General features: G+C 46.4%; 1 protein-coding gene across 3 annotated transcripts in view; it reads right to left on the reverse strand.

The window, feature by feature from the left end:
* The window catches only part of XPNPEP1 (X-prolyl aminopeptidase 1), a 31,161-nt gene extending 14,909 nt beyond the window's left edge, over positions 1 to 16,252 (reverse strand). The window contains exons 1-9 of one of the 3 annotated variants that reach the window (XM_038141060.1): positions 16,129 to 16,229; positions 14,455 to 14,550; positions 11,640 to 11,764; positions 6,152 to 6,215; positions 4,348 to 4,452; positions 3,977 to 4,069; positions 2,941 to 3,084; positions 2,482 to 2,577; positions 191 to 272 (exon numbers count right to left, since the gene is read on the reverse strand). In XM_038141060.1, coding sequence (XP_037996988.1) covers positions 191 to 272; positions 2,482 to 2,577; positions 2,941 to 3,084; positions 3,977 to 4,069; positions 4,348 to 4,452; positions 6,152 to 6,215; positions 11,640 to 11,756 — 701 coding nt within the window. In that variant the 5' untranslated portion in view covers positions 11,757 to 11,764; positions 14,455 to 14,550; positions 16,129 to 16,229. Of the gene's footprint in view, positions 1 to 190; positions 273 to 2,481; positions 2,578 to 2,940; positions 3,085 to 3,976; positions 4,070 to 4,347; positions 4,453 to 6,151; positions 6,216 to 11,639; positions 11,771 to 14,454; positions 14,551 to 16,128 lie in introns of all 3 variants that reach the window. The other 2 variants (XM_038141058.1, XM_038141059.1) reach the window with 2 other exon arrangements.
* Positions 16,253 to 27,352: the final 11,100 nt, after the last annotated feature.

A 27,352-nucleotide genomic window follows, 5' to 3' on the forward strand; every position in this document is an offset into this window, starting at 1 on the left:
TGAGGAGTGCAGCAGAGCTCTTGGCTGCCTCCCTAGCTCTGATCAAGGGAGGAGGGTAACTAATGTTGGAGATAAAAGAGCTCAGAAAGGACACTAAAGTACCCAAGCATAGGTGTTTTGAAAAGACAAATACTTTGCTAGAACAGCTCTCTCCCAGAAAAATGCATCTTGGGGAAGGGAATACAAGCACCTGATTGTGTTCATTCCTATGACGGCATATGCAAAAAACACAGGATTGTACTCAACGTCAGAGCCTCGAAGGTTGAAAAGCCCTGAAAAATAAGAACACCAAGAATCACAGTCCTGGTTCATCTTCTGCAACATTAGAGAAAACCAAAAATAATCTCACAAAAACACAGGCAAGCAATGAGACATCATGGGTGCAGGCTGTGAGTCCAGCTCCCACACAGCTGTCCCCACAGCCTGCTTCATTCCTGGCAATCCTAAATTTATGCCAGGAGATGGCACCAAAACCACAGTATGAACACTCCTGGGTGTTTAAACTGGTGTTTAACTTCTAAAGGAGGGCTGGCTTGGAAAAAAACAGGTACAGGCAAGGAAAGACAAGGACACGTGTACAAAAGGTAGGGTCTGGCCTTTCTGGTCTGCGCAATGCAATAAAAGCTCATTTTGTAACAACTAGAAAACTTCAAAGTTACAAACTATCATTTCATTCCAATCCTTTTGACATTTGAGGTAAGAGGAAGACACAATAGGCAAGACTACAATACCCCGAAAAGGCCTCTCATTTGAGCCCCTCCAATATCTCAGATTCAGACTACACAGTCTTAGCTATTTTTCACAAAGATTTTGTCCCACACAACTCCAGACAAACTGAAGAAGGGAAGTAGATGTCCAGCATCTCTAAAATCCTGATTTTAGGGTCAAATAAAAACTCCAGGGTATCCAATTAGCTGAAATGAGTTACTCAAGCCAATAAGGTCAGCCAGCAGGACAGCTGGGAAAAGAACCAACATGTCCTAAATTACAACCCGGCACAGTATTCATCGAACTGTGCAAATTCTGCCATGAAAGTAAAAATAGAGCTTAATTCTCTCCAGGGAAGCAGTAGGTCACTTGAATGCAAGAGCCACAAAGAACTTTTTACTGCATGGGCACAAACTTCCTCACTCAGCTAACTCCCAGTGCAATAAGAAGGCTACAATCTCCTTTGTGGCTCTTTTTCTGTCCCCAGAAACTTGTCTGGAGTTTTACACAGTGAACTGAATTAGATAAAATTAAAACAACTTCTCCCCTTCCCCCTGTAGGATAAGAAATCAACCAGGCACCCGAAAATGAGCTGCTCTCGTGACCTTCTTTGATTCATCTTAACACTCTTGATTCATAACCAAGCTTCACTTTGCTGGAGACATTTAATCTGAAACCACCTCAGGGCACCAATTTATCATTAATTTAATTGGAGATGCGCCTGAAAAGGTGAGACATACAATCTCTGCTCATCCCTCCCCAGGGAGGAGTTATATTCACCACTCTCAGAAGCAGTTCTTTCACAAAAAAAAGCTCTTTGCTCAGTGTCCCAGATCCAGAACAGCTCACAGACCTCATCAAGTTGGCTTCACCCAGTGCCAGGGACATTGTGCTGGCAGTGCTGGAGTGAGGAAAACAGCACCCCCATTTCTACCTTTCCAGATCAGACACGGGGCACAGGATGAGCAGCACTCACACTCTGCCAGTGTTACATTCCCCCAGCAGTGTGTGCACTGGTGATTTCTGCAAAAAGGACACACAGTACTAGGAACAGCAGTCCTGGGGAAATCACTGCTGTTTCTGGCCACTCTCCCTTCCTACACACTGGGCTGGGAGCCAGGGCGTAGAGACCCAGCCATCCTGGGGCCCCAAACACAGAGGGGACTCTAGTGAGACCCTGGGTTGAAATGATCTGGAAAAACAAGTTGAGCCCTGACATACTTGTTTTAACCAAAGCATTGGCTGAACACTGGAGAGGTAGAGACTGACTTAAGAAGTTGTGACAATTAGGAAGATTACTGTGAATGTGGTGTACCCCACCCTTGCTTTATGTATACAAAGCCACATGTTGCACTGCTTTGTTTATAGCCCAGACTCCACAGCAGAAAACAGGCTCCAATTTTTCCAATGGGTGAGGCAGCATCAGGTTATTTTACAGCCAGAAAATCTCACAGGTCTTTTTCTTTCCATCACACTGCCTCAGGCTTTGTATGTGACCTTCTCCCTTTGCCTGGGCTGTTTTTCAAAGGTGATGATTTGCTGCATTTCCTGGGCCAAAACTGTATTAAGGAGCTGCACTGGTGTAATGAGGCATTGTGCAGAAATACAGGCTTGCTGTTTGTGACCTGTTACCACCACTGCATTGATAAGTTAATCAACGTCTAATGAACATGCTTTCATAACGGCCTCTCCCCTGGCATGGTTCTTCCTTTCCAAGGCAGGAAGAACATTTATTTTGTAGAAAGAACTGAGAAAGGAGATGCAAAGACTTACATGCTACTTCATCCAAGGCCGTTACCACAAACCACATGACTTTCCTCTCAGCCATTTTTGAACGGAGGGCTACAATTTTGTCTCTCCAGCTGACCCCTGCAAAACACAAGAGGAAAAGCTACTGTCTCTAACTTTGCTGGGGATGATGATGTAAACACAGACCAATAATATGCTTGTGCTCCTCACTCCTTTCTAATAACTGATAGGAACTATCTCAAATGAGCTACCTTCTAGATGCCCACAGATTTATTTTGAAGTCACCCAAGTTCTAGAAAATGGTTATTTGGAGTTTTGAGGACAGAGGGGTCATTAGCAAAGGTCTGATCACCTTCTTGACCTATTCACAGTGACCACATTGTGCTGTGGTACTGTTTTTCTCTCTCCTTTGTAAGAGAAAAGCAAAAGGGGGATATAGGGCAATAGGAACAGCCCATGTCTATTGGGAGTTCAGCTCCTCACCTGTGTAACTCAGGTCAAGTGTGATGAGAGGCTTGCAGGGGCGTTGAGGACAATCTGTCCAGATTGTATCAATCAGGTTTTCTTTGACAGGCACAAGGTCATGGCCAGCACTTCTCAAGGCTTTGGACATTCTCTTCCACTGATCTGCCAAAGGGAAGAAAGTCAAGAGTGGGGGCTTTAAGGAACACACATATGTTCAACAACAGCTCTCTTCACAAAGATCAAACTCAAAAACCAGAGTCTTCTTTCCTTCCAGCCTCTGCTTCTTCCCATTCCCTTAAGAAAGACAGCAAAATCTACTGCAGTTACAGTTCCACAAATACACCACGGTAGCCAGTGGCAGGTACAGAACCTCACAGTCCTGAAGCCTCATGCTTGAGCTGAAGAAGAACTGATCCAGCTGCAGAAGCTGCCCTAAGGGTGTCCTCTCCCCCAGTGCAGAACCATGCAAGATCTAAGCTAGACAAGAAGAGAGTCGCTTCCACACAGCCACAAGACAGGTCCTTAATCCACCTGAGCAAGCAAATATTTCCTGTTGCCTCCAGTGACCTTTGCATTGTGCTTCATGTTCTGAAGCATGAATAAATGGATACTCTGATATGATACTCCTCCCTGTGTTTCCTACAGGGAAAGCTGCAGAGATCCCAAGACCACCAAGCAGGAGTAACAGCCTGAATTGTGCCTGAGTGTTCTTGCTCACATGCTGACCAAGGCATTCAGCACCTTTGTACTGAAGTGCCCATGACAAGCCAAAGCACAGACAAAAAGAGGTGATCAGAATTCTGCTTTTCAGGTAAAGTCACTGCAAGCCTAGAAAGCAGTTCTCATCCCTTGTGCTTTGGAGTCAATGCACTGCTATGTAACTCTTGTGATATATGGCTAAACCAAAATCCAACCTGTTTTGCATAACAGTTTAACCACCACTACATCTGAAAGATGGTTAGCTGCATACCATCACACAACAGCTCAGCCAGAGAAGAAAAGAAGAAAAATCCAGTTGCCCTACCCAGAGTTATAAATATAAAGTAAAACCAACCTGCTGGAATAATGAAAGGGTCCACTCCCACCTTGGAGCCTTCTGGGAGGACACTCACTAGCCAATCCTCCTGAGTTGGTGTATCTTTCAGACCTTCAAGGATTAAAAAAAAAAAAAAAAGTTCAAAGAAGCAGTCACATTCAAACATTCCCACACTATGCAAAAATTCCAAGCTAATGCATCAGATATGTCTACTAATGAATGTCTAGACCCACAGGCAAGGGCTGTAACAGGACACTAAAGCAGAAGCTATGTACCCAATATGTCTCAAAGTCCCTGCATGATGGGATATCCCTACAGCTCAAGCCGTACTTGTGGGAAGTGACTGTTCTCCATTGATCAGTGGAGCTGTACCCCAGGCTCCTGCATACCCATTTTCATGAGTGTCCAGTTGCTATCCATTTGATGTGCAGCTTGCAGGAAGTAGCGTCCATCAGTCCACATGGCCGCGTGCTGCTCGGTGACTATGGCGGTACCTAGGCAGGAGGCAGAAAGGGGATTCAGGGTAGGCAGCACCATGCAGAGACACAGACAGCAGGGACAGTGTTTGAAATTCACCCTAATTCCCTAGAAGGCACCTCTGATCACTGTTCAAAAGTTTTCCTGTTTCATTGGAGATATTCACTGTTTCCCCTGCCCTATGACCTTCCAAATCCTACTGGAGACAGTATGCACAAGGATGCACCTTAATGAATTGCCTCAGATGAACTCAACTTAAGCAAATCTCAGCCAGCCAGTGGAACTGGGTAAGTAGGGCTTTCCAAACCTTCTGTAACAGAGATTGTGGTCTAACTTGGCTGCTGTCACAGTAACATATACTGTACATCCATGAATTTCATCCTAGCCTCTCTTGGGGAGGAAGCCTGGGCTCTGGCCACCCACAAACCACAGCTGATACCAGACATACAGACATGGGTATCACCCCCAGCTGTCAGCTGCACCCCTTTCCCAAATGTTACAGCTCTAGCAGAGATGGCTGAACAGGAAACATGAATATAAACTTCTGTTGGTTTCATTGTCCGTCCCATTCCACTGACTCCAGATGGAGGGATGCAAACAGACGGCTGAGGGGCAGTGACATCCCAGCAAGGCACTCAAGCTGCCTTGCCCTTGACAATACAAAACAAAACAAACCATGGCACAAACTGAAACTGAATCCAAGTCTTTGGAGTCTGCATCTCGACAATATCCTCTGTCACAAAAAACTGATACTGAGATTAACAGAGTTTCCAATTATTAACTCATTGTCTTCTACCAAATTCCCCCAACACAAACCCCAGTTTAAGTTGCTTCAGCCTGAAAAGATGAAGCAAGAAACACAAGGTGAGCCCCTGTGTGAAACCTCACTGATTGGCTGTGCATCAGGCTGGGAACAGACCTTCCAAGCACTTAACAAGGGCACAAATTAGAGAGGAAGGTTATGAAGAGGTTGCGCAGAAGGAGCAAAATTAATACACGATTCATGTCAGCCATTAACAGCAGCCCACAGCCCTGGATTTATCACCTTCCAAATGAGGTCCCAGAGCTCATAGGAACTGATGAATAGACCCTCCAAACATAGGTACCAGTATTTATTAAAATGATATACAATTAGAGGGGAAAATAACTTCAGCAGACTAAAGTGACTTTCCAACAACCACAGAACAGAGTAATTTGCACAGCTTAGGGAACAGCTAGGGTAAAAACTAGGTCTCTTGAAACACAGACCTATCCTACAGCCAAGAAAACATCCTGTCTCGGCAAGATAAGCAAACTTTTCCACAGTGCTCAGTTTCCAAATGCAGAGTTTCTGGCCCTGGCTCTGTTCAAACAGAAAGGCCAGCTAAAGCCCATCCACTATTCACCCAGCCCAAACGGGCAACGTAAAAATCTGTTCATACTGGCTGCACATCAAAAGAAATCACCACAGGTTACAGGCACTACATTAAACAGTTAACAGGACTTGACTTTATGAGAGGTTCATTTAGGGGTCAAACATTTTGTGAAAACTTGTTATTCCGCTGATATTACATAATTCCAGTGGGTAGCCAAGACATAATTCTGCAGATGCTGAAATGGGAATAAAACAGTCCAAACAAGCTGGATAGATTTTCTCTTCCATCCTGCCTCTATGCCATGAAAGGAATTATTTCTTTAGAGGAAAATTATGCAAGAGCTCAAGTTCTGGAAAGGTACCTGCAGAGCCATCAAATCCAGAGATGAACGCCCTTCTGCAATCACAGGGTGCAATGTACTCACTCTAGAAAACAAAAGAGGCAGCAATTATTTATAGCAGCAGGGGAAAAAAACAATCAGCTGATGACAAATACTTTGATAACCTTTTTCTCCTAAAGGACACCACAGAGTGAACAAAATGAGTTAAAAATTCCTGGGCTCTATTCCACTGTGATTATACTGTATTTATGTTCAACTGGTGGGTTTTTTTAAGCTGCAGCACTTTTCTCCCACAAACATCTGTAAACACTGAAGTGCTTTAGAGTTTGCAGACATTTATTTCACACTCAGTCTCCCCTTTGGGCAACAAACAAATCATGCCTTTGAAGCTGCAACGTGAAGGGAAGGGAAACCAGAAGCACTCCTTGATCTTGGGGTAATCAGCACATAAAATCTGTAAAATTTGCTATCTCCACTGAAGTCCCCTCACTGGCATTTATAAGAATTCCTTTAAGACTTTTTTTCCTGCAATAGTGACATGGAAAGAAAATCATCAAGGTGGTAAGACTGTAAAAAATTTAACGCTTGGGACTTTTCATAAATACATACTGATGCTTTCACTTCTTCCTTGCATACTCAAAATCAGACTACAGCCAAAACCACAAGAGCATGGTTTGATGGATGAGAGGGAATAAGAGGCTATTAGTGCATCTTCATCCTAAACCTGTTACAACCTGTGTTTCTGGACACATCTTTTCAGAATGTTGTGGAAGAGCCTGAGAATGCACAGACACCTGATATTAACAGGAACTGCCAAAATTAAAAGAACAACTGAACCTTCACATGACCCACATGACTTTTTTATGGGATTCCATTCTGGCAAGTTTGTAGGTCACAACTGCTGAGTAGGCCTGTTAATGAACTAGTGCAAATCAGCAAATCAGCTTAATCCAGGCTGACAGCACTGACGTTTGAGCTGCAAAACCCCTGGATTTGTACCTTACAAATGGTCTGAAATCCAAGTCTGTTTCTCTGCCCCCAGCTGTGCTGGGGCAAAAGAAACGTCTTAGGAACTGAGCTAAGAAATCACAGCCGAATTCTCAGGTGCTTTTAGTCCCGACTGTGATAGAATCACCTGATTATTAAAATATACTCCCTTCAAATCTGTTACTCTTCACTGTTCTAAGAAAGAGGGTTCAAAGCACAGGAGTGAATGAGCACCACAAATCACAGCACCTGGGACCAACTCTATTTCTGCTCCAAATCACACCATCATCAAACCCCTTCCACAACAGCCATGTCTCTCCCCTCCTGGGAGAAGCCAACCAACCACCCATCACTAACATTTTGAAACTGAACCTTGGGACAGCAAATCTCATGACCCAAAAGAAGATCCTGTTGAGTGGCTTTGGCTCCCAATTGCCAGGGAAGATTCCTGGTATATACTCCAAAGAAATCCTCCATTTTATCCAAACACTAGTGAAAGTTGGCAGAAAGGAGGGGGGTACAGAGACTATGCAGGCCCTCCTCTCTGACCCAGTTAGTTTCCTGTGCTTTTTCTTGTCCAGCCCCACAGGGCTGTGACATGTTCAGCATGTCACATGTCCCGTGTGGGGAGAAGGGAGGCAGGATAGACATCCTTGGGAAAGGATAAGTGCCCTCGGCACAGCTCCAGATGATGGGGTGGATCCCTCAGCCCCACACAGCACATGATCACCACTGAGCCCCTTTAAAATAATGGCAAAGGCATCAGGAGACAGCGTGGACAAAACTCAAATCAAGTGTCTGTTCCTCCACTGCCTGCCTCAGAGCAGCAGGACAGAACATGAAGGCAGAGTGATGCCAGAGCTGAGGATTCCTCATTTCAACACTCCCTAGAGACTATTCAGCTTGTTGACTGCTATGACTCCCCTCTCCTACACTTCCCAGCTCAAAGGTGGGACATCATCTCCCAGGGTCCAATGCCAGCAGGAGATACTGGAAATTTCCCATCATGGATCACATCACTTAAACACATCCCAAATGATGTACTTAAAGTACAAATGAAAGCAGTGATTTCTTTTCCATTTCTCTTGACCAACACAGCAGAGACTACAGGCTAGTTTGCTTGTGAAAACCTCATGTTATCCCACTCACAGACAAATTCAGGGAGTGTTTTGAGTGTTTACAATGAGGCAGAAGGGCTTCAAAAGGCAGTATCAGGGATCTGGAGGGAAACACAGTTCATTCATCTGTCAGTCTGAATTCTTGCACACCCACCTGTTCTGTTCCATGCAGCAACCCCCACTGTGCAAAGATGAGCCCATGTTTTGCACAAGCTAAAATTACATGGGGAGCACCTGTGTATGCCACACAAAGCAAAGACCACAGCACAATGAGAACAAGGCATTTCCCTGAGGCTTGTCTTGCAGCTCTGATGGCCTTCAACCTGGCCCTCCTCAGCCCTTTCGCATCTGCTTCTCACCACACCTGTCAGTCACACAGACAAAACTGGGGGCTACATCACAAAAAGCCCTCATCTAAGCCAGGAAAAACCCCAAAAAACAGTGCTGCTTATCCCCAGAGTTCTGCTTATCACTATGGTTGTACTGTAAACATGTTGAAGCTCATTCTAGCCTAATGTCAACCAAGATCAGCAATGCAAAGTGCATCTGGCTACCCTTAGAGGCACGACACTGGTGTCATTAAAGAACAAACACTGCAGTGTACCTGGAGGGAGGGAGGTATTCACTGCCAAAAACCTAGCTGCATCTTACCTGCATTGGTAAGATCTGGAACACGCCAGAGCAACCTGTGCACAAGCCATCTCCTGCTGTATAACTTGGCTGATTCCTCAGCTTAGCACAAGTGTGTGTCAGAGGAGCCAGCCCTGAGCAGAAGACAGCACTTCTGCCAACCCAAACACGGGGCCCTAAGCTGGGCAGGTGCTTCCTTTATGTGGACAACCAGCCAAATCTGACCAAATTTGTTTTGAGTCAAGGCCTAGAGGGTGAAGCCAGCCGCAGTTAAGCTGTGACTGGCTCCAAACCCAAGCTCTAATCCAAACCTCATTCCCTCCCATTAAGAAGCAGCTCTTCCAGTCTCTGAATAGTCCCATATGGGTAAGCTGCAGATTCAATGTAAACACACATTGACTCAACATAAAAATGGATCCTGCTTTTACCACTGCAACATCCCAAAAGCTCTGACATTTTTAACCAAACCACAAAGGGTTTAGGTGCCTCATTCCTAAAAGCATGGTTTTTCATCCCTTCATGATCCTTGGGCACCTGTAGCCACCCAGCACTCATGAAAGGAAGTGGGACTCTTTGGGCTTCATTCCACTTTTGGCTGGGACTGCCCTTCTTTCTCATCAGCCTCTGGACCGCCCAAGTCCCCAAGGAAAGAGTCTGCTTCTCTGACTTCTTATCACCAGCATCAAATTTTTCAAAAATTAAAGCAGCCAGCCAACATCCAGGGCTGAGTGCAAGAGCCACAAATCCAAGGCAGCCTTGGTTAAGTCTGAGTCAGAGGCAGCTGTGTTTGAGAAGCTCTGCAAGTCTTTCAGTTCCTTACACAACTAAATATGGAAAGTAAAGGATACAACTGGTAGCAAGACTCCTGGCAGTATGATAATCTAAGCCACCTAGCCTTGAAGGAAAACCAGTATTAAAAGCATCACAGAACTCAGAGCTCATCAACATTCCCAGCGTTACAAAGAGAAATTAGTCAGCAAGTTGCAGCATCAGGGTGTATCAGCATCGGTCCAATCCAGGGGTTCTTTTGCAACCCAGAAGGGAATAAAGTTTACCACAATCTAAACCCTGTGGCAACACTACAGGAGGGAAAGCCCTATTTGTTGACAAGTTCTGTGATGCAGATGCCAGGACAGCCTCAGGAAAAGCTGAGATAGGCAAGGACAGTAATACATATCTTGTTTGGACTGTTGGGAGGAAATGGCTTAGGCCACCAAACACTTGGCTATCATTAAACTACAGTATTCTGACTCATGGAGGGAGCTGCCTAAGAGCAAAATCTGACTGCAAGGCTGTAAAGTTCTTGTTTGCACACAGGAAACAAACCTTTGCTTGGAACACGGAGAGGTTTCAAATCACAGGTCATCACAATTTACCTGGAATCAGTAAGGCTGTTCTGGGATCAACAGGTTTCTGTCACTGGCAAAAACTGCACCAATTCCCAACCCTTACAGAAAGAAATCCTGCACCAGCTATTCAGGAGGCACCAGAATCAGCAGTTTTTTGTAATCGTTTCTATTCAGATAGATTCCCTCTGCAGAGAAACCCGACCAACTCGCCTGGCAGGAAATAGCAACATGGGGTTCTCTGCTTAACTGCACTCTGTCAAGGAAAAGAAAGCAACAGAAAAACCCAGAAGTCCTGAGGGTCACATTCTTCAACTCACATGACAGCATTTAATGTCTAGTGAAATGAAACCGGAGTTATATATGGACAGAGGCAGCTTGAGGCAGGAATGCAGCAGACAATAGCAGCTGCAGAAAACGCCTTCCCCCTACCTGCCCAAGTTTGGATCTCCCTATGAGGAAACACGATGCTGCACATATGGTCCCAGGGCACAGGCAAGTCTGGACCCGGCTCACCCCAGTGCCAAGTCAAGGGCAAAGGTTCTGATTCAGTTGCATTTTGCTCTTGTGCACCCTGGGGTAAAAGGGAGCTTTGGGTGTGTGCCAGTAAAGCTTCAGGTCTTTTGTTTCCTGAAAATGGCTGAGGAGGGGAAAACCCGCAGCAGTTCTTGGGTCTCCTAACAGAGTGAACAGAAGAGTGAATCTCACACATGAGCAAGCAGGGGAGGTAAAAGGCAGTTCAGCAACTAAAAGTTTATGTCACGGACTACAAAATTCCTAACAGTGGAAGTAGCACACAACAGTTACTGCCATGGGTTACCACCCGGGGCCCAGACTCGCCTCCTGTCTTTAGTACACAGAATATGATGCAGAGCAGCATGGAAAGGCAAGTGTCACTGTGGCCTGTTCCTTCCCTGCCTCTCCAAAGGCCCCTCCACCTGGGATCTGAAGTGCTCTAGCATGAGGCAACAAATTCCACCAACAACTGGATCTAGCAAAGAGAAAACTCTGCAACTAAAACTTTGCTACCTTGCTTGGGAGTATGTATTGATCAGGAGATGCTACTGGGGAAAAGTAAAGCCCAGATAAGGCCTGCTCCTCCCGCAGTAAACCCTTTCTTCCCAACAGCCAGGATGGGCACAGCAAGTGCCCTGGCAAACACCATTTTCTGCAGCTTTGGCTCCCTGAAGAAAATCTGATGAAAAGCTGTTGGTGGAACATCCACTCTGATTTGTTACAAGAACATAAAAACCTCAGTTTCCTGAACAGACCCCAAAAATGTTTTCTAGCATGGTATTTCTCAGGTTTCCCAGACTTTCAGGCTAAACCATTAAAGTGAGTGAACAAAGGATGATTTTAGTTATACCTGGCTTTTATTTTTTGCAGGGAAGGAAAGTATGATCATTCCCATAATGCATCCATCCATACCTGGTGAGCATCTCCAGAGGGCACTATGTAGGCTTGGACAGGCTCCTGTACATATCTGGGGTTCTTCATCACCTGCCGCAGTTGCTTCAGCAGTTCTGTTGTAATTTTCGGACTCATCTTCCTACCTGCAACTGAAACAAAGCCTGACACTTCAGTGTTTCTCCAGGCATCCCAGGTCACCCAGGTGTACAGGCTGGAGGAAGCTGTTTCCACTGGAAACTCCCCTTGAGGACAACTCCCCTTGTGCCAACATCATCCCTCCCAGACCAGAATTTCACCTCTCTTGTCCCTTCATTTCTTGAGAACAAGAAATCAGGTTAAGGCCAGAGAGTCGAAGCTGGCCTGTCCTGGAAAGGATCTTTCCCACCTGGTGAAGGATGGCATGCCCTTAATGCACTGGAAGGATGGCAAGCTTAATGCACTGGTCAACCCCTGCTTGCACGTGAACAGCACCAGGAACAAAGCACCTCAGACATACCCTGTGACAGCCAGGAAAGGTCCTGGCATGGGATCCAATTACGCACAGATCAGAACCACCCCACCTATCAAGTGCACTGACAGAAACTCTCAGTCTTTTCACTTTAGGGCCAGGGATGCTATGGATTATACACCATGGGAGCACAGGCTGCTGGGAGAGGAAGACATGCACATCAGGAACTCAGAAATGGACCAATTATACATGTAACTTGTAGAGGTTTTACTGTAGCCCAGAGTTTCATCGTGAACTGCTGACTGAATTAACTCACACAAAAGAAATCTGCTCCCAAGGACATCCAGAGGGATGCATTCACTGGCCACATTGACCTCAGGGCTGCAGACTAGTTCACCTAGCAAGAACCCAACTGTAACAGGAGGAACAGCCCACTGAGCTCTCACAAGTGACTGCCAGAGGACAACTAAGGATGCTTAAGGGAATGTTCTCTAAAGACCTTTGGCAAAAGCTCTGCAGATCTCAGCTGGTGTCAGGTAGGGGTGGGGCACAGCCTGGATGGCACAGTAGATCAGAGGGAAAACCAAGGGCACAGGCCAGCCTCCCTGGCTGTTTTTGGAATGGATGTGTCTTTGGCACTGCAATGAACACCAGCCTCTCAATGTGCTCCCCCAAAACCCTCCCCAGCCAGCGCCTGCTGTGAGCAGTGACGTGTCAGGCCCTGCTGCTGTGCTGGCACAAGAGATGGCTGCAGTGGGAGGCACACGCTGGCTGCAGAGGATGACTGGCCAGAAAAACTATGAAAATCAAGTAGCCTGAACCTCAGAGGTTCTCCACCTTTTTCTTCAGTCATATCTCCAAAGCATGCCCAAAGTGAGATAAACCCCTTCCCAGTTTTCTCCTCAGGCCTCTCACATTCTCAAGAACTCTTATAACTTCAATGCTGTCACTTTCCAGGACAAGGTGGGTATGTGCTGCTTGAAGGCCATGCTATGAAGTATTTTATTCTGACCAGTTAATTTCACAGCTCATTTCACAGCCATGTCCACAAACAGGTCACAGAGAGGAGAAGCAAACAGCATGCAAGTCTCAAACATTTTTTGCTTATCCAGCCACTTATTCTACTTACACCTCAGTAGCTACCAGAAGTCCCAGATGACATTACACTCTTATGGCAAAACACAATAAGGCACAGCCCCGGCCCTTCAGATGTTTGCCATCTGAACAGGAAGGCAGAAAAGCTGCCTCCCTTTCACAAGGTCTGACTTGACCAAGGTCACACAGTAGCGCTGTGACCAAATCACAAACTGAACCCAGATCTGGTGCTTTCAGGTGTAAAGGAAACCCAAAGCCACCATTCATACGTCTCATCACAGGAAGCTTAGAGCACACCAGACTTGTGTGAGACTGACTCTGCCCACAGAGTCAGGTACAAGGTACAATGTCTTTCAAAACCCAGAACACAATAAGCAAATCAAGCTCAAAAGGCACCATACTAGTGTATCCTTAAACTGGTATCTCATCCTTTTGCAGGGGATTACACCTCAGATTTATTTCCAGCACAAATTTCATTGTTTTATACAGTGTTTGCAAGCTACGCTGAATGTTATAATACTGTGATTGTTTCTGTTTGTCTTCCACAGCGAGCTGCCATAACACTCTATAACATTGCTGCTGATTTATGTTCAGATAGAGTGAAACACACAGGAGAGAGAGCAACAACATAGTGACTAGCCAGCAGAAAAGAATCTCTTTCCACAAACTCATAAGGACACAGCTTCCTTTCTTGGCCTGTGCTTTGTCTTCAGGAGTCTAGAAGTCTCATACAAATAGGCAAGGCATGACAAGGCTTTGCCTTTTAATAAAGTTCCTTGCTGACAAGCCATGGTTTTCTTAGCAAGATGAGATTCTCTCAAGGACAAAAAAAAAAATAATTTTAAAAGTATTCTCACTGTTGAAAGATTTGCTTGTGATATTAAAAACACGACTAAGGTAGGTTAGCAACAAAATCCAGCTTAGGGAGTACTTCTATTTTGGATAACCCCCACGTTATAAGAAATGGCTTTCAATATATTCTTCACAAACTTTACAATAAAAATTGCCTTCAGTTCCCAGAGAAATAGAAGCTGTTTTCTCAGAGACAGTTGGTAGCCATTTACTCTGGTCACTCCTATAAGTCTTAGCAGGTGACTTTTCCTCCCTTGGCCAGAATTGCAAGCCTCTACAAAGTTAAAACAGCTTCTCTATCGTTATTTCTATCATTATTTAATCAGTCCAGAGATTAAAATGAAACACAGCTGAAATGAAGTTAGTGGCTGTAGCAGTGCCAGAACCACCCCCATTTCCTGCCCTAACTTTTTCAAAGGTATCATGCTCCCTTGTTACCTGTCTCTGCAGTTCCTCACGTCTGGATGCCACTTGTCTCTGCTCACACAAAATACCATCCAGCTCTTTGCTCGGCCTTCATAAGCTCCACTGTGCCTGAGAAAGCAAAGGGCAAAACTGAAGTGGCTAACAAACTTTGCCCGCCCATAAAATATTCTCATCTCCCAGCAATGAGCTGAAAATGCATCAACACCGTGTTCTTGGTGGTAAGATTAGAGATGCACTGAGGGTGAACCATGAGGGAGCAGGGAACGTCAAGGGTCAGGCATTTGCTTGTCAAGATTTATGATTAAATCTTGCAAGCGTGTGCTGGTTTATGCCAATTTGTTTTCTCAGTCACTCTATCAGGGGCCACTCCCCGTACCACAGATGGGGAAACTAAGGCAGAGCACGAGTAACATGCAAAGTACCACTGCAGCATGACAAGAGTCAGAGCTGGATCCCAAAATCTGCCACTGTCTAGACATATATTATCTACACCTCGCTCAGACTGCAGGAGGCAGCTCTCCAAGAGCCCAGACCAGATCCTGCCTGGACAGCATCTCCACCAGACACATGGGGCAAAGAGCAACCACAAAAATGCTGCCAGAGGAAGCAGACACATCCTCCTGCCTCCCACATGCACAGGGATGAGCTGCTGTGAGCCCTGGTGCCAGCAATGGCCAGGGCCACCAGGCCCACTGTGTCAGGGTGTGTGCCAGTGTCACAGCGGGGAAGGGAGGCGAGGCCAGTAGGTCTGGCTGCAGCTGGGTCTGCCTGTGGCTGCTGTGTAGACCACCCTGAGCATCTATGTCACATTTTCTTCAGATATACTCGTCCTTGTGATAATTTCCTCTCCACTTTCTCTTTTATGAACAGTCTTGTTCAAAATAAGCACATTGGCTTGGATAGTCGGGAGCCAGGAGCACCATCTCAAAGCCAGGCTTCTCTGCACACAGGGCAGCCACGCACTGAGGCACAAACCCATTGCTTGTCCCCTCTCCACAGCACCTGCAGCACCTCTAGCTCACCAAACAGAATGGCAGAATTGTTAGGGTTGAAAAGGACCTCTGGTCCAGTCCAACCCCCCTGCCAAGGCAGGGTCACCTGAAGCAGGTAACACAGGAACACATCCAGGGGGGTTTTGGATGCCTCCAGGGAACGAGACACCAAGGCACCCTTGGGCAGCCTGTTCAGTGCTCTGCTACCTTCAATGTAAAGAAGTTCTTCCTCATGTTGAGGTGGAACGTCTTGTGTTTTAGTTTATGGCCATTGTTTCTCGTCCTGTCACTGGGCACCACCTCTAAGGGCCTGGCACCATCCTCCTGCACCCACCTTTAAACCATTTATATGCATTGCTGAGATCCCCTCTCAGCCTTGTCTTCTGCAGACTGAACAGGCCCAGCTCCCACCGTATCTCTTCGTAAGAAAGATGTTCGTGCCCACCTGGGCTAAAAGTCTCCCCCAGCCCTCCACAGGACCAACGGAGCCGCCTGGGCCTGGCCACCCCAGCCGGGCCCGGCTGTCAATGCTGATCCCCTGCAGGGCCTGGGCGCCCGGGCCGGGCCTGGAGACCCGCCGGGAACCGGCTGGAGGGGAAAGCCATGCCCAGGCCGGGCCCCGGGCACAGGTCCCGCTCTCTGCCATCAGCTCGGGGCACCCCCCCCGGGGCTGCCCCCGCTCGCCGCGCCTCACCTGCCGCCGGCCCGCCCGCCGCCGCACGTCAGCGCCCACGTGGGCCGCCGGGGCCGCCCAGCGCGTCACCGCTGATGTCACGGGCCGCGCGGGCGGGATCGGGAACGGGATCGGGATCGGGACCGGGATCAGGATCAGCCCCGGCACCGCCATGGCCACCGCCGCGCTGCCCGGTGCGCCCGTCCCGTCCCGTCCCGTCCGGCGCTGTCCCCGCCGGCGGTGTCCGGACCGGGCGCGGGGCTCCGTGTCCCTCTGAGGGGAAGGCGCTGTGGAGCCCGGGGCACCGGAGTGCTCTGCAGCCGGCGGGGAGGGACCGGAGCGGAGCGAAGCGCCTGTCCCACACCCCGCTCTGCGCTCGCCTCCGCGATCCGCTTCGCTTTTGACCTTCCAGAGCCCAGCGTGCCGGAGCGATGCAGCGAGCGCGCCCCGCTCCGCGCCCTGCCGGCCCCGGGCCGCGGCGGCTGCGAGCCGCCCGAGGCAGGCGGAGAAGGAGCCGGGGCAGGGCAGGAGAGGCTGGGGGCTCACACCGGCTCCCCCAGCACCACACTGGTGGACAGGTTGAAATTACATACTATGAAGGCATTCTGTGCTGGCGGGTGCTGAGGCACTGAAACAGGTTGCCCACAGAAGCTGCAGATGCTCCAACCCTGGAAATACTCAATGCCAGGCTGGATGGGACTTTGAACAACCTGGTCCAGTACCCGTGGTTGACACTAGATGGTCTTTAAGGTCCCTTCCAACCCAAACTATTCTATGATTCTCTGAAAATCTGGTCATTTGCCATGCATGCTTCCTAATGAAAATACCTTCCATCGCCCTGCTCTGCCCTGGCAGTGTATCCTAGGCAGTAAGTGAACCCTAGTGACAGAAACAGGAGGCTGTTACAGAAATGCAGACATGAGAAGATCACCACCAAGAAAGGCTATAGCAAAAGAAAAAACTCTGCTTTGTGACTGTGTCCAGACAAGAGGGGTATGCCTCCATCAGTGGACTTTTGGAGGTCTCTAGTCCAACCCTCTGCTAAAACAAGGCCAGCTTCAAAGCTAGAGCAGGTTGTATAGGGACTGTCCTTCTAGGTATTGAGTCTCTCCAATAAAGGAGAAGCACAGCCACCCGGGGCAACTGGGCAACTAGTGCTGACCACCTTGGAACAAAAAGGTTTATTTCAGATACCCAAGCAGATTTCCCGCATTGCAGCTTGCTCCTTGACCTTTTGCTGTGCACATCTGGAAGGGGTCTGGCTTTTTTTTCTCTCAGACTGTTCTTCAGACTCAGCATTTCCAGCTCCCCTGCAGTCAGAGCTGTGGTGTTCTCCACACTGCAGATCCCTGGAATATAATGCATGGTACAACACAGCACAGCAAAACTTGTAATCCGACAGAAGAGAATAAAAGGTCTGTTCTGCAACCAGCATCCCAGCATTGGGAAGGGTCATTGACTGGGGCTGGGATTGCAGACTGTCCCTGAGGAGGGACAAGAGAGAGGGGAGGGAGAGGCTCGTGACCAGGACTGTTATAACAGGAAAATTTCTTTCCTCATTAACCTCCTTGGGTGACACTAATTGCTGTTTCACGATTATTCTCACCTTTCAGCCTTGCCCACAAGGGACTCCTACAATCCTGGCAGTCTGGGCCAAAAAGGCCCATTTAGTTCATCACACATCAGTGTCCCACTCCGGGTAAACTACAGCCATGTTTTGCATTTGTGTTACAGACCACATTATGCTCACCCTGCAGAATATTTGCTGAGAAGATTAATTTCTTGGAAACCAGCCAGAATCCAGCGATGTTCAAACTAAAGCACGTGTCAGGACATTTTAAAAGCACTGCAACATTGGCATGATGATCACCATTTGCTGATGGTGAACTCTGCAGCTGAATCCAATCAGGGTTGTGAAATAGTCCTTTCAGCCTCCTCTGACTCACAATAACAGTAATAATAATAATTTGGGGTTAGATTTTGAATTTGGCTGTGGCTCTTAATAGAGGGTTGTGGAAATCTGCACCTGCCAGGGCTGTGCACCAGCCCAGGGAAGGGAGAAGGATTAGTCCGAAACGTTTCAAATGTTTGTCATGTGCCTTTCCAGCTCTCCAAGTGGGGACGCCTTCTCCTCTCCTGTTCTGTAGCATTTTCAGTTTGTTTGAATTTAGGACAGAGGCTAAACACAAGGTAATCAGCCTGTGCCCAGTGAAATTATGAGTTTGATTATTTTTTGCCAGCAAATCATTATTATATCACTTTGGGCTAGCTCATGGACCGTGGGAGCAGTGGCAATCAAATACAGGGAGGAAAGAAAATACTTCTTGTATGTGGGAGTGTGACTTGGGGAGCGTGCACAGTATGAAATAAGCTGCTGGCAGATCCCAGTGTACCAGGGGGAGGACAGGGAAGGAGAAAGCTCAGCACTTTCACAGAACTTGCCCCAGTTGCTCCAGGTCTAGAGATGCCATTCTGCCTGTCCACAGCCAGTCCAAGGAAAACAACTACAGTGTGAAAGCAGGTCTGTCCTCCCTCCTCCTACAGCCTCAGCGAGAGAGGAGAACAAACCAGGAGGATTGAATTTTATTAACTTCCTCTACTTTGGACCCAGCTCAGGGCAGAAATTACAAGCATCACTGTGGACAGACTATCAATGTGATATTGATGTCTCTATATAATTTAAAATGAATTAAGCCACCACTCAAAAACACCTTACTGCGTTGTCTGGTGGCCAAAATGTGTCCCCATTCTGTCTTCCTCATCAAGTTCTTTATTTAATAAAGGTAAAAAAAAGCTTAATTCCCATCTCCTAAAAAATGTGCTAAAGGAAGCAGAAAACAGAAGGGGAAATATTGATGTCTGGAAGAGCTTCTAGGTTGTTACTGAGTGCCTGGTATTGCAGAGCCACATTGTTAAGGTTTTTGTACCCAGAGGTCACTTCTAACTGGTTCTGACTCATTGAGCACTGAAATTTAGACTAATTTGCTTTCCTTCCTGATAGAATTAATAATGACAAACTGATGGGTATTCTGCATAGGAACTTCATTCCAGAAGAGTAGTGATCTTGTAAGAAAAGATATTTTCAGGTCACAAAGCATTGTGCAGATATCTCCTGCCTATGCTGGTGACAAGTCCTCTGCAGTGAGCAGCCATGTCACAGGTGGAGGTGTGACTGTGCCATGTGAGCTGCTGCCCTGTCTGTCTGCAGGGACCTGGCTCTGAGCACTGCATCTCAGTACCACCTGAGCAAACAGGAGCAGTGTTTAGCCCATGGGTGAGCCCTGAGGGGGTCTGGATTGCATGGGGGGTTGGTGCATGCCCAGGCTGAATGAGCCGGTGGATTGCTGCTAAAGGCTTTGCCTGGATGAGCAGAGGAGGCAGCACTATTTATTTCATTTGAATAATACATGGCTAATAAGTTAAATAAGAGAAGGCAGAGTGAGCTTTCCGGTTAAGCCAAAAGGTTTGATGCTTGTTTCCTGGGCATTTTGAGTCTCTGGGAAGCTTTGAAGTGGTCCTAATGAACTTGCCAGTGTAGATAATGTAAAATCTTTAATAATTCATTTATCAGGCAGAGCTGTCTATGATACATGTTATGAAATGTTTAAAGAGATGAAACTGTCCTTGCTAAGTGGTTGTTTGACCTCAAATAAAATGGTGAAAATTCTGATGCAAAGAATTTTATGGGAGCATTTCAATTTACCTTGCTTTGGATTAAATTTTCCTAATGGGGCTATCTTTTATGTCCTTAAAATGCTGCTTTTCCATCAGATAGCAAAAGAAAGGGGTGAGGGAGAAAGACCTGAGGAGTAGCAGCTAAAATTCCCAGAGATCAACGTCACCAAATAACAGCCATTAACTGTTGTAATCTTGATCTGTATCAAGTGATCAAGGCCAGGAAATAAGCCCTAAAAGAACTTTCTTTATCTTATCACCCCTCCTATACCCATTATACCTTTATTGTGGTTGTAACTTTCATTTCCTTCACCTTCTTCTTTTGGGGCACCTGTGATATTTAGACTCCTGCTTTGCAATCTAATCACCAAAAATGCCCCCTGCCCATCTCGAGCATCCCACAGCCTTTTGATGGCAGATGCTGTTTGGCACCTTGGTGAGGTTGTGGTGTCAGAAGTGCAACCAGTCTGTGATCAAGTAATTTTTTTCCCTCTCAAAGTAATGCAGATTGTTGTGGGACAGATCAATAGAAACTGGGGATTTGTAGCAGGGGGCTGAGCATCTACACAACTCTCACTAAAGACAGAGGAGGCCAGTGGTGTCTGCCAGTGGGACATCTCCTGGCCACTGGACAGATGAAAGGGTGCTCTCAGCCCTGCTTCCCTGACACAGAGGCTGGTGCCAGCAGCACCACTGGGCTCTTTGCCATGGCCCCACAGTGCCACAGCCTCAGCACTGTTTCCAAGCTGGGAAACGCAGCAGGAGACACGCAGGGGGTTGGAGGTGAAGTGTGGGATCACTTCCTCCCTGCCAACACAGGTCCAAAACCCATTTTTACAAGGTTGCACACATGACTGAGCAGTCCCTCCCATCGGTGTGTGAGCACTGGGATTGCCTGGACAATAACCCACCCTCTTGGGTTTGTGTTTCCAGGGAGTGTCCTGCAAACTGTCACGTGAAAGTTGTTTTACTCACAACAACCCAAGTGAGCATCTCAGTGCTGGCTGGGCAGGGTCACATTCTCAGGGGCACACCTGTGTCCATGCGGGGGACAGCAAGTCCAGTTTTCTTCCTATTTCCACCCAGGAAATTACCTAACAACAATTAATTCCAGTGTTTTGGTAGTATATACCAGCAGTGCTGTAATGTGCCAAGACAAGGAAGGGCCTGAGAACAGCAAAAAATTGTTTGTATTTTTAGCTCTCAGCTCTGAGTTAAATGAAGGTTTCAAACATGTGGCATGAGTCCTCTTGGATCATGTTTAAAATAAATTTTGTGTGTTTGTAAACAGTGAAACTAGAAACTGCTACAACAAATGTTGTGTTTGGGGGAAAAGATAGCAGGGAGAGAAGAAACAAGCCTATCTGGAGATCTTATCTTCGTTTTTCTTGGGAGGACAATTTATATGGCCAGCACTGGAAGTTGATCATGGTTGGGTGGTTCCCAGCAGCCACATTTGGAAAGGAAAGGGAGGCAGCAGTAGGCCAGGTAGATATCTGAGTACTTCCACGTCTGCTCTTTTAAGTCAAATACCAGATGTTCAGGTTTTGCCTGCAAACCTTTTACGACGCGGATGAAAATGAAATGTTTGCTGCATTCTCTGCCTGGCTCCATTTCAACACCACACAGTGCACACACATCCCCCGTCACCTGCACTTGCCTCTCTGCAAATAGCCCAGATTTGAGCCTTGTGGCTATTTCCAGGACTCCTTAGTTTTCCTTTGTCCATTCTAGCAGGAAAAGAGATGGGAAAAGCTAGATCTAGTGTATGCAAAAGAGACCACAGTGGTCACTGGTGCAGCGCTGGTGTTAAATACTTTAGGAGGCCATTTGTTCAGCCTGCATGAAACTCCATTCTACCAAGGAAGTATATCCTGATGAATTGCATATATTTATGAATATATTCCATGTCTAAATTTTAAAATCATGCTCAGTGCACAACAGAGACTTTATCCAGTTCCTGTGATGTCATTCTTCCTCAAAGTCTTCACTAGCACAAACATTAACAGGCCGCAGTGACCTGCCTGTGTTTTGGCCTGACACCTGGGAAATATTTTTATTACACAAGCTTTCCTTATCTGCTTCAGCAATAAAACTAATGGAGCCAGGTGTCTGCTAGGTCCTGTCTGCTTGGGAGGCAAACGAGAGCCCTCCTGTGAGCTCCTGCCATGGCTTGGGATAATGGCACTCCTCCCAGTGTTAACACCAATTTAGCATCTGAGATTGCCAGTGGATTTTGTTTCTAATTAATATTTGCAGGGTAACAGATATTTATTTGTATAAATACATAAAAGAGCCACATTTTACAAGCCCAGCTCCCACCCAAACTCACTGCCTTTGTGAGTGAGGCTCACTCACCTGCTGAAAAATCCCTTGAGCCTGAATGTGTTGAAATAATTTGGTGTCCCAAGCTGTATAATATATTAAATGAATCACAGTACAAGAAACAGATGTTTATTCCAGTGAGTGCAGGAGTCCAGACACAAAGTATTGGGTTACTGTCTGTCTCAGATAACGGTACAAAGCAGAAAAAAGTTGGGATTAAACATTCTACATGTGTTCAGTGTAGAAACTTTAAACCTTAAAAATGTAGCCCAGGTTCTGTGCCTGGCCTTATGGGAACAAACCTGCAGTTGCCATGAGGTATTCCCAGGCTGTGATCAGCACCTGGGCACAAACCTGGATGCTGGCACATGCCCTGCACATTACACCAAACTGTGAGGCTTAGGTGCTTTACTTTGGTGTCTGGCTGTGCTCCTTAACTCTCGTGCCCAAGTGATCCATAGCTGATATCTGTGAGAGATTTGGGACATCTGAGACCCCACCTATGACGTTTCAATTCTTTAGACACTGCTGTCCTGACATCTAACTGCAGAACTGGGTTTTTCAAATTAGCTGTTTTCCTTAAAGTAAAGGGTCATCGCGTTTGATTCGTTGGTTTTGTCTGTTAAACCAAAACGCTAGATTAGGAGTGAGAAAACCTAGGCTGATCTTTTTTTTCCCAAATGAAACATGAAATATGAGGCACTCCAGAGAAATCTGGGGGCCAGGGTGTCTCTGTCAGGCTGGCCCCTTGACTCTTAGCAACTTCATACAGGGAATGTTTACTCAAAACTCTGAACAGGAGAAAGCAGGAGCCCAAGAAAGCAAATGAGGTAACTTTTCTCTGTGTAGAAAGATCCTGCATATCCAGGAATGCTCCTTGCCTGCAACTTTTGTGCCCTGCACTGATTCTTTTATCATCAGCATTACTCACATGAGTCCTGCTTGGGTCATTTCTAGAAGACCTGAGGTTCCAGGCTGTGCTCTGTGCTTGAAGACCCTGAGGGATCTCAGCCTTTGGTCCCACAAGAAGGTAGTCAGTGCAAAACAGTGTGACCATATCTCCAGCAGCTCCTGTCACCTGCAACCATGGCCCTTCAGCTGGCAGCAACTGCAGAAAATGAAAAGCACCATTTTTACATTCTAGAATCTGTTTAAACAAACAGACCTTTGCTCAGAGAGAGCTTTGCCTCCTCCCACATCCCACCAATTGCTGTATCACAGGCAGTGCTTCCTGGCTGCAGAACCTAAGCTTCACTCATAAAGGAGGAAAGATCTGCTGCTTCTTTTCTGTTCCTGTTTGCCTCCCTCACCACGCTTGAAATGAGCTGTATCCTGAGTTATTCTTGTACAAGGCCTTCCCATTGTTCACGTCACGGGTTATGAATTCTGTCCCTTTGAAGAAATATGAGCCATGTTATGGAAAAGTGAGAATGGTGTTGAGTCTGCACGAGATACTCATGGATGTGACATACAGGAAAAGGATGAGTGCTTTGCTCTGTCCTCATGAATGAAGCCACAGGAAGGAGATGTGACAGGGCACTGGGTGAGCTGCTGAGAAATTTCCATGTTTCCTGATTCTGCACTGGCTCAATTTACATCCTCCTCCTGCATTTTCATTGACTGAAAATGTTCCTCATAAAGGGCTCCTCTGGCACTAACAGTCTTGTCTCTGCTAAAAGGTTTTTTAAATATCTAGCACCAGTGATTAAGACTTAATTTGCAAGATTTGTATCGTGACAACCCACGCTGAGCAGGGCACAGGTACCTCAGTACAAACATCACCTGGGATTGAGCAGACCTGGTGATTTGTACATGCTTGGGAAGGAGAGGCTGGGGAGCAGCCCCTCAGGAAGAGACCTGGGGCTTTGGTTGGATGGCAAATTAAATATGAGTCAACAATACCTGTCAGTCAAAAGGGCCAACCATGTCCTGAGATGCACCAGGCACAGCATCACCAGCTTGTCAAGGGAGGAGATTGTCCCACGCTGCTCTGCACTGCTGCAGGGTACTCTGTGCAGTTTGGAGCTCCTCAATATAAGAAGGACACCAAACTACTAGACTGTGCTAAGAGGAGTTCAACTAAGATGGTGCCTCGAGGGCAAGACTGAGAGGAGCAGCTGAAATATCTTGGTTTGTTCAGCTTGGAGAAGAGGAGACTGAAGGGTGTTTTCATGGCAGGCTACAGCTTCTCCACAGCAGGCAGGAGATGGGCAGGTGTTGATCTTTTCCAGGTGACCAGCGATAGGATAGGAATGAAGCTGTGTCAGGGGAAGTTCAGACTGGACATTAGGAAAAGGCTCTTCACTGAGAGGCTGTTGATCTCTGGAACAGACTCCCTGGGGAAGTGGTCATTGCACCAACTCTGCCAGAGTTCAAGGAGCATCTAGAGGATGCTCTCAGTCACAGGGTTTATTTGTAGGTAATACTGTGAGGAGCAGGGAATTGGACTCAATGATCCTCATGGGTCTCTTCCAGCTTGAGATATTATATGATCTTATGACAGTCATTGGTCCCTTGCCCAACTTTCCACACTACACTGCTCCTATATTGTCATCAGTACTGCCAGCTGAACATTTGCAAGGATGGGAGAAAACACTTTGTGCTGATAGAGACTAAAAGTGCCTCTCTGATGGCTGCAGTCTCCCCAGGATGCCATTACCAGCCACACAAGGTGTATTTTGCTGGAATAGGGGTAAAAACCAAAATGCCACAGCCAAAGCCTGATGCAGGCAGGTGCCGAGCATCACCAGTCTGGAGCATTTAGAGTTTGCTGCTGGGGCTCTGTGCCCTTCACTGTCCCTGGGATCACTTGGCATTTTGTTCCCCCAGCCCCTCTCTCATGCCACGCTCACCAGCGCGGGCTGCGCTGCCCATGCCAAGCTCCTTCCTTCCCGTGCCTCGGCTCCTCGCTCCTGCAGGCTGCTATCATGTGCACAGAGGAAGGAGGAGGCAAAACAAGCACAGCCAGGAATCACATAATATTGCTGCAGTCCTGCCAGGAAACAGACTGTAGAAGTTCCTGTATTTAAAAGCCAGGAGATGAGTTTTATTGTTAGTAGTTGTTATAGCAACCTGAGGTGCTGGAGAGTAATACATGCTCGGCGCATTGCAACAGACTCTGACAAGTTCAAGACTGTTGCCTTGCTGCTAAATCTTGTTGCCAAGGCAATGCAACACAAGGCAAGAGCCTAGAGAAATGAATACTGCTGACAGCTCATGCCAGCAGGCCTGGGCTGATTAAAAGGGAACTTTTAAAATTGATGTTAACTTAAAAAGCACAGCAGCAGAAAGGAAATGGGAGCACAGATATGGAGGGGAGGATCCAGAGGAGGAGCACCGGGTTAATGTCAAGCAACAGGTAAAGGAAAGCATTTGATTAAAAAACAATGTGCCTGAACAGGATGTCTTAGCTTGTGATGCAAGAAATGTGCTGCATTTTTGGAGGGAGTAAAAAAAAAATCACAAAATCCTCACTTTTAAAATTTGTTTAGCCTGGGCAGTACTGCTGTAATTTGAGTGGGAACTTTGGCTTTTTCCCAACAGTGTTGACAGCAAAAATAATTTTCTCAGTAAATTTGTTTAGTGGCATGAATATTGTTGCTGCTGTAGTAAAAACCATGAAGTAGCTCAGTCAACTTTCAATTTTATGTTCATTTTCAGCCTTTTAAAAATGCTTCATGGCGAAAGTTTAGCTGGAAAAGAGATGAAGCTGCAAGCTGATTATTCTCTCCTGTCTATGATTCACTGTTAATGCTGACAGTATACTCTGAATTGAAGGAAGAATATTACCCCAAGGACCACAGAGTCAAAATAAAAGATCAGTGCTGAAGAAGTCAGGTAGTTACGTTAATTTCAACTACACATACAATATTTTTACATTGCTATGGGATACTAGGGTTCTAAAATTCAAGTACTGCAGAAGTACCTCAAATACACAATGGTCTCAGATGAACTTGTTGACTTGCCAATTGATTTGTGAATAAAAGCATAACATTTCTTGGACACTTACCATAGCAGTATTCTGTTCCACTCCCACTTATGCCCCATATATTTTACATTTCCATGAATTATCAATAAATAAAAATGACCTCATGTTTTCCTATTCAATGACAACTCCATCATGTGCAACTTTCAGTACAGTAGTACTTTACCTGACCAAATGCCCTATGTGGGAATTTGTTCTTCTAGCACCTGCTGTGGATCATGGAAAAGTCAGGTCTGCAAGTACTTTGTATTACATTAAAATGGGAAACTAAGACATGGGAAGTGGTTTGCCAGTTGTGCTGGAATTTTTTTGTGTGTGTGCATTCTTTGGCAGAGCCATCTCTATTCACCTTCATAGAAGTCAGGTTTTTTTAATTAACTGGCAAATATTTTTGTACTGTTTTGAAGTTCTTAAGCCGTGGGCCAGGAAGCAGGCAGGTGACTGGTCATATGCTTGTAGCCATCATTTGGTTTTCAGCAGCTAAATTATATTCAAAAAAGCTGGCAATGTGTTACTTGCACCCTTACTACTGTTACTGGCATTTTTCCACAATTGCCATAGCTAGCTATGAGATATTATACAATCAGAAAGAAGGGAAAAACTGGTTCAGGCAATTGTGAAGGGAACATGGCATTGCCCCAGAGGATGCTTTTGTTTGGAAACTGTCCATTAGATAAAGAAACATGAGAGTCCAAGATCTGGGCATTTGCTTTTTTTTATTTTTCTTAAATAAGAAAGCAAAAAGAAACTCTATTTTTAGTCTCAGTTTAATTTCTTTGCTGGTGATTCCACACGTGGTGTTATTTCTTAATATATTCAGGAGAAGGTTTTGAAGCCCTCCAGAATATCCTTCCTTTTTCTGGAGGGAAACATACACAGAAGTCAGGCTAGGAAAAAGGCAAAACCATATGGGCAGGTCACACAGCAACATCAACATTTAGTTGAACTGCAGGACCCCAGAGCACTTCCAAGACCTGGCTCTCCTATCTGCAAGTCCCATCTGCCCCTAAAGCCAGTGACAATAGGATCCTTCTTGGAAGCTTTCTAGACCATGATTACCAGCCCAAACCTGTTGTGTGATGCCTCCTCCAGGACAGATGGGACACACAGGGGAAGCTCAGACTCCCCAGAAAGAACCAGGGCTGGAAAGCACTGCAGCTAAATGCACCCTGGCACAGCTCTGAAATACGGATGCACAGCCCAAGGGCATCCCCCTCTGCTTCTTTCTGCCTCCTGTCTCCCTTCCCTGCCCTGCACTTG

The sequence above is a fragment of the Motacilla alba genome, chromosome 6, assembly GCF_015832195.1.
Source record: "Motacilla alba alba isolate MOTALB_02 chromosome 6, Motacilla_alba_V1.0_pri, whole genome shotgun sequence".
In the NCBI taxonomy this organism is placed as follows: domain Eukaryota; kingdom Metazoa; phylum Chordata; class Aves; order Passeriformes; family Motacillidae; genus Motacilla; species Motacilla alba.